At 23.3% G+C, this 7,214-nt stretch overlaps 1 protein-coding gene across 2 annotated transcripts in view; it reads right to left on the bottom strand.

Annotated features, from left to right (window-relative positions):
- LOC117174489 (arginine/serine-rich protein PNISR) overlaps nucleotides 1–7,214 on the bottom strand; it is a 47,836-nt gene that overhangs the window by 36,616 nt on the left and 4,006 nt on the right. The window contains exons 2-4 of one of the 2 annotated variants that reach the window (XM_033363647.1): nucleotides 5,994–6,182; nucleotides 2,238–2,318; nucleotides 1,698–1,945 (exon numbers count right to left, since the gene is read on the bottom strand). In XM_033363647.1, the coding sequence (XP_033219538.1) occupies nucleotides 1,698–1,945; nucleotides 2,238–2,318; nucleotides 5,994–6,182 (518 nt within the window). The remainder of the gene's footprint in view (nucleotides 1–1,697; nucleotides 1,946–2,237; nucleotides 2,319–5,993; nucleotides 6,183–7,214) is intronic. The other variant, XM_033363648.1, reaches the window with a different exon arrangement.

The following is a 7,214-nucleotide window of genomic DNA, read 5'->3' as shown; positions in this document are numbered from 1 at the left end:
AATATTTTCACAAATAATAAGTGTTCTATTGTTATTTATTAATTCAAATTTAATTTTTTTGTTTAGATTTGCAGGATTTTCTAAAAGTTATAGAAAAAAATTCAATTCATTTTGAAATATATTTAAAAGTTTCGAAAAAGATTCAAAAATTATTTTGAATTTGGAAAAATTTTAAACTACTTCTAGATTTCTCAAGATTTTGAAGTAAAATTTTAAACTGTTAAACGACGCCTAGACTATTTAAAATAAAAATAATTTAACTTCTAATTCAATAATTGTTAAGTTAAAAAAAATTATTTTTGAATTTTTAATGTGTTTAGCTTATAATTACTTAAAATAATATAATTTGGAAAAATTTTAAAGTTCATTGCTTGATTCTGTAATTTAGATTATTGGAAAATTGTAACGTTCAAAGTTTAAAGGCTCTTTGAAATTTTAACGATTCCAGGTTTTCGATGTCAAAGAATTCAATTAAAGATTCTTTACTTTTAAATATTTGGTTTCAATTTACTTGTCTTAAATAAAAAATCAAATATTGCTAAATATTCAATAATTAATCTTTTTGTTTTAATTAAAAATTTCAAATTGAATGGGTTAAAAATGGATATTTTAGACTGAAACAATATTTTAAATGCAATAAAATCCTTTAATTAAGAATATATTATTATGAAGTTATGTTAAAGCTGAAAACAGTTTTTAAACTTTCAGTCACACATTCAAATTTGTTTAATGACTGGGACTTTCAAATTGAAACCGTTTAAGTTTAACGTTAAAATCTGAGAATTCTTAAATTTTAAACTGGTTTAAAATCGTAAAAAAAATTACTTATTCAATAAAAATGTTTTTTATTCAAATTTTTTAACATCAAAGGCTTTTATTTTTTAAGGTCTTTAAGAAAGCATTTAAAAATTCTTCAAATGAAAAATGTAAGTTTAGAAATAAAAATTTTTCAAGTAAAAATTTTTTGAATCACGCACTTCAAGCTAAATTGTTGAAATCGAACGTGGACAGATTTTTCTTCTACAAATTTGTAAAATTCCCGGTCTTTTTCTTAATTGAAAATTTTTAAATTGCATGGTTTAAAAATGGAATATTTTAGACTGAAATTTAATAAAAACCTTTAATTATAAATATACTTTTTTTAAATTATTTAAAAATTAAAAATAGTTTATAAAATTTCAATAGGGTGTTCGCATTTGTTTAAAACGTTCCAATTGAAACAGTTTAATTTTTAACGTTAAAATCTATAAATTCTAAAATTGTGAACTGATGCCGCATCGTTTCATACAATCAATTCTTCTTTATTTTCTAAACCTTAAAGTGAATTTAATTTTAAAAATAATTATTGAATTTATATTCACAATTGATCAATTAAAAATGTTTATTATCAAAAATCTTCGATTATAAAAGCTTCTAATTTCTAATTGTTCAAGTCTTTAAAACTGCATTTTACAATTCTTTTAATTCAAATCTACGCTTAAAAATCTAAAACGTAAATTTTTTAAAGTGAAACATTTTCGAATTACGCATTCCAAACTGAATAATATCTTAATTAAAAAAGATCACAATTAAACTAATTATTACAAACAAAAAAAAACCGTTAAAATCAAATTTGGACGAATTATTTTTTGTTTCTAAAAATTTGTAAAAACTCCCGGTCACCCGGACCAAAACTAAAATAAAAATCGCCTACTCACCTGATTATAGGGTTGTCCAGCTGATACTGAATTATAGGCATAAGGAGGTGGTGCTGATGGTGGAGGAATATTAAATCCTGCATTTGCCGATATTTGCGGGGCTGCAGGTGTAACATTAGGAATTCCCATAGGTCTTCCATCAGGGCCCATGGTCACTCCAGGCGGTGGTACTCCACTCCATTCCCAATTTCCAGCACCAGGTCCTGCTGCATTCCAATGGCCCCACTGGCTCCACTGATTCCAACCATCTAAACAATTTCGAATGAACGAACAAGCGACTTTTATTCGTTTTTTATTTCAATCAAAAATATTACCAACAGTAACTGTGAAATAAGTGAATTAATCATTCCTGAGCTTCTGGCCTCACAACTAATTTATACTTATTGAAAATAAAAAAAAATAAAAAAAAATAAAAAGTTTATCTCATAAAGAAACAAACCTCTGCGTACTAAAACTTAAAAATATAAACAATAGATAAGAATAGGAGTAAAGTAGAAGTTTGGAAACGATTAACAATTATGGACACTTAGTCCTACGCACCTGAATTATTTTTATGTGATTTCTCGTGCCTAATTGTTTTTTCCTTGGTTCTATCATTATCTCTCATCATAATATAGTAGTCTGCAGTAAGCAAAATAAAAATGTTTAAAAATTGTGTGAAGAAGAACCTTTTACAATCAACTACGTATTCTCTATTTTTATCGTTTAGTCATAATAAATAGTCGTATCGTTGACATTGTAAAAGATTCAACTAATAGAGGAGGAGAGTGGAAGATAAATGTAAATTAAAAAGAAGTAGAGAAATGAAAATTTTTGCCTTCCCTCGAGCTTCAACTGGACGCCGAAAATAATAATATCAGGGACTAAAATTGTTTGTGGTTTAGGAATTTAGATTTTTCAGAGATCACAGTGATTCAACAGTTTAATTGTAGATTAAAATAGGGGGCTTTTTTCGATACAGAGGAATTTTTTTTTAATACGAGCGTAATTAACCAAAATTAATCAACTCAACACATTGATACGAAATCTAAAATTTGATTAAACTAAAAAAGAAACACGCTTTTTTGTCTAGCGCATTTTTAAAATTAACATATGAAATTAATATTAAAATATTTACGATCATAAAAATTTTTAGTTGAGTTGCTTGTATTTTAAGTCTAAAACTGATATGGTTGCTAGAACCGATTTCAGGTGTAAGACACCAACATGACCTAAAATTGTTAAAAAGTTGTGAATCTTCTTTGGAATGTTTGAAAAATATTATTTTTTATTTTGTAAATACCAATTTTCAGTGCAAAACTCAACGTATCCTAAAATTGTTCAAAACTTATGAATTTGTTTTGAAATCTAATGGTTTTTAAAATAAAAATGCAAATTTCTGATAAATAACTCTAAATCAATCCAAAATTATTCAAAGTTTATACATTTTATTATTGAAAAAAAAAATTGCTATGAAAAAAGTTAACCAGAAACTTTTCAAAAATTGTAAATCTCGTTCAAACCTTAATGATTTTTATTTCAAAATACCAGTTTTTGGTGCGAACCGCATACGTGACCTAAAATTGTTTAATATTTATAAACCTTTAAAATGCAGAAATGCTCTGAAATAATTTATTATAAAAATTGAAATATTTAATTCAAACGCGCAAGAGTATCAAAAAACATCAATGTTTCTCCATCCAAATATGGTTTTATATCAATTTTCACCAAATAGTTAAATTTTGGACTATAAGAGATGAGTTTTTAAACAAAAATGAAATAATTACAGATTCGGTTAAAAAAATTGATTTTCCACACACAAAAAAGTTTTAACCAAAGTTTAAGAATAGAAATTAACTTTCAATCAAGTAATTTTATTTCCACTCAAGAAGATTAATTTGAAAACGAAAAGATTAATTTTCTACAAATAAACACCATTTTTCAATTAACTTAAATTACAAAATTCAAAAATGTTTAAAAAATTATGAATATTCTTAAATTATTATATTGTTATATATTATACAATATATTATATTATTATATGAAATTATTGATTAAAAAAAATTGAATTTAAATGATGAATATTTAACTGGAAAAATGTTCAGTAAAAAAAATAAATAAATTTTCAGCCGAAAAAAAAGAATTTTCAACAAAATAGTTTTAATAAGTTATTAACTAAATTGATTAATATTTAACTAAAATAATTTATTTTTCAACCGAAAAAAAAAGAACTTTCAACCAAAAAGATTATTTTGTACAAAAAATGACGAATTTTCAACAAAATAAATAAGTTTTCAACTAAAAACGATAAACATGTTGTCAAAAAAAATTTCAGTTAGAAAAATTAATTTTCTAGAAAAAAAACACAAAGTTTTAAATAATGTCATGAATTTTGAACGAAAGAATTTAACATTCGATCAGGTAGTTTTATTTTCAAAGAAAAACATGAATTTTGAAACAATAAGATAAAAATTCAAACAAAAAAATTAATTTTCAAACAAAAAATTAATTGTCTACCCGTAAGCCCGACATTTCAAAGAAATAGTTGAATTTTCAACTAAAAACGACTTTTAAACCAAATAGTTGAATTTAAAAAAATATTAAATTTTAAAGCTAAAATAAAATAGTTAAATTTTTAGTTCAAAAAATTAATTTTATAGAAATTTTTTTAACTTAAATCATGGAGTTTAAAACAAAAAATGTCAAAAAAAGAAACAAACTAATTTATAAAAAATAGTTAAATTTTCAATTAAAAAATAATAATGATAAAAAGAATTTTCAGCCAAAGAAAAAACGAATTTTTAACAAAAAAATTAATTTAAAAAAAAACTAAATTGATTAATCTTTAACTGGAATAATTGATTTTTCAACTAAGAAGATTATTTTGCACAAAAAATGACAAATTTTCAACAAAATAAATAAGTTTTCAACTAAAAAAGATAAATATGTCTTCAAAAAAAAAGTTAACAGTTAAATTTTCAATTTGAAAAAATAATTTTCTATAAAAAAATAAAAAAACAAACTAAGTTTTAACTAATGTCATGAATTTATAACAACCAAATTTAACATTTGATCGGGTAGTTTTATTTTCAGCCAAAAATATGAATTTTCAAACAATAAGATTAAAATTAAAACAAAAAAATTAATTTTTTACCAATAAACACGATATTTTAACGAAATAGTTGAATCTTCAACTAAAAAGGACTTTTTAATCAAATAGTTCAATTTGAAAAAAAATCAATTTTAAAGCTAAAATGAAATAGTTAAATTTTCAGTTAAATAATTAATTCTATAGAAACTTTTTTAACTTAAATCATGGAAACTGAACTGAAATATTTGAATTTTAAATTTAAAAAAGGGAATTTTCAAATAAATTCATGAAGCTTCAACTGAAATAGTTGAGTTTTCAACCAAAAATTAATAGCCCATTTTTCAGTTAAAAACATTAAAGTTGAACCAAAGAAATGAATTTTCAACTAAAATTATGAAATATTCATTTGGAACCGTTACATTTTCAGTTTAAAACAACAAATTTCAAAAAAAAGAAACAAACTAATTTTCAAATAAAGTTGCATTTTCAACTGAAATAGTTCAATTCTCAATTAATAAAAATAATAATTTTAAAAAAGAATTTTCAGCCAAAGAAAAAACGAACTTTCAATAAAAAAATTACTTTTTTTTAAACTTTAATTTTTTAATTTTAAATAATTTTTATAAGTAATAATTTTTAAACAATTTAAAAATCTTTAACTAGAATATTGATTTTTTAACCTAGAAGATTATTTTCTACCAAAAAAGACGACTTTGCAACAAAATCACTGAATTTTCATCTAAAACAGATAAATTGTCAACTAAAATTGAATAGATAAATTTTCAGTTAAAATTATTAATTTTCAACCAACGGGATTAATTGCTAATTAAAATGATGAATCTGTAACTAAAATAATTGAATTTTCAATCAAGAAGAATAATTTCTACCACAAAGACGGATTTGAAATAAAAACGGATAATTTTTCAAACAAAAAAAAATAACTATAATTATTTTAGAACTATAATTTAAAAAATTATTTGTATAGTTTTTTTTTAATTAAAAAAATTAATTTCAAACAACAAAAAACGGTTTTTTTTTAAATTCAATATCATAATATAAAGTTATGTTTACAAAAAAAAAAGGGGGGGGAGGTTGATAAAATTCTCAAATATAGGGATAATAGGGGATTTTTAGAAAAATAGGCGAAAAGGGGGAAATAGTAGACTGTGATCCTTGATTTTTGCATAAAATAAGCTAAATTATTTTTTCTTGTTTTTAATAAATACCTGATCCACTAATACTTGGTGCAGGAGGAGCTGGAGGAATGTCATCATCTTTAGTATCCATGTCCATTGGAGCTTCTCCACCTCCATCGTTGGTTGATTGTCCCGTGTCAATTGAGGGTGGTGGAGGAGCAGGGGGAACGACCGTTTCCTTCATTTGTATCCACTGTTGAGCTAACGCAGCCCAATCAACTACAAATGTACGAAAGAAGATTATTTATCGTAATGGGAAAATAATTTCTCGTCAATTGGACCAAAGAAATCGAATCAATTTTTAGATTCAATTTATTACGAGTGAATACTAGGGTGCTGAAAAAAAGCCTTCGTTTTTTTTTTCAAAGCCTAAAATGATCTCAAAACAGAGGAAATAGGTTGATTTTTCACAAAAATAAGCGAATAAATTCTTTTAAATAAAATTAATGAAGGTATTATATTGAATTTAGTATGAACCGCAGAGTGGCCGTTTTAATCGAAGAAAACAATTCCCGGTTCGCAACATTTTTCACGGACAATGAAATTAAAAAAATTAAACTATATTCTAAACATTTTTCCATATAAAGTAATGAAAAATGAACACCAAATTAAAGTATTCAAAGTGGAACCCTTGAATTATAAACTTTTAAAATTGAAGTTCAAAAGTTTTTTCATTCAAAAATTGTGTATTCAAATGCTCAAAAAGTTACTCGTACCAAATGGCAGGTACAAACACTTTTCAATTAAACAATGTTAAATGAAATGCAAATAAAGTACAAATTTTAGAAATTTGATAAATTATAGAGTTCAAAGATTCAGATTAAATTCCAAAAAATATAAAGCCACGTTAAAATTTTCAATAGTCTAAATTACAGAGTCAAGCAATGAACTTCAAAATTTTTCAAAATTATATTATTTTAAGTAATTATAGGCTAAACACATTAAAAATTCAAAAATAACTTTTTAACTTAACAGTTCTTAAATTAGAAGTTAAATTATTTTTATTGTAAATAGTCTAGGCGTCGTTTAACAGTTTAAAATTTTATTTCAAAATCTTGAGAAATCTAGAAGTAGTTTAAAATTTTTCCAAATTCAAAATAATTTTTGAATTTTTTTTCGAAACTTATAAATTTATTTCAAAATGAATTAAATTTTTTTCTATAACTTTTAGAAAATCCTGCAAATCTAAACAAAAAAATTAAATTTGAATTAATAAATAACAATAGAACACTTATTATTTGTGAAAATATT

Source organism: Belonocnema kinseyi, chromosome 6, assembly GCF_010883055.1.
Source record: "Belonocnema kinseyi isolate 2016_QV_RU_SX_M_011 chromosome 6, B_treatae_v1, whole genome shotgun sequence".
NCBI classification, from domain to species: Eukaryota; Metazoa; Arthropoda; class Insecta; order Hymenoptera; family Cynipidae; genus Belonocnema; species Belonocnema kinseyi.
This window is presented reverse-complemented; position numbering and strand designations above follow the sequence as displayed.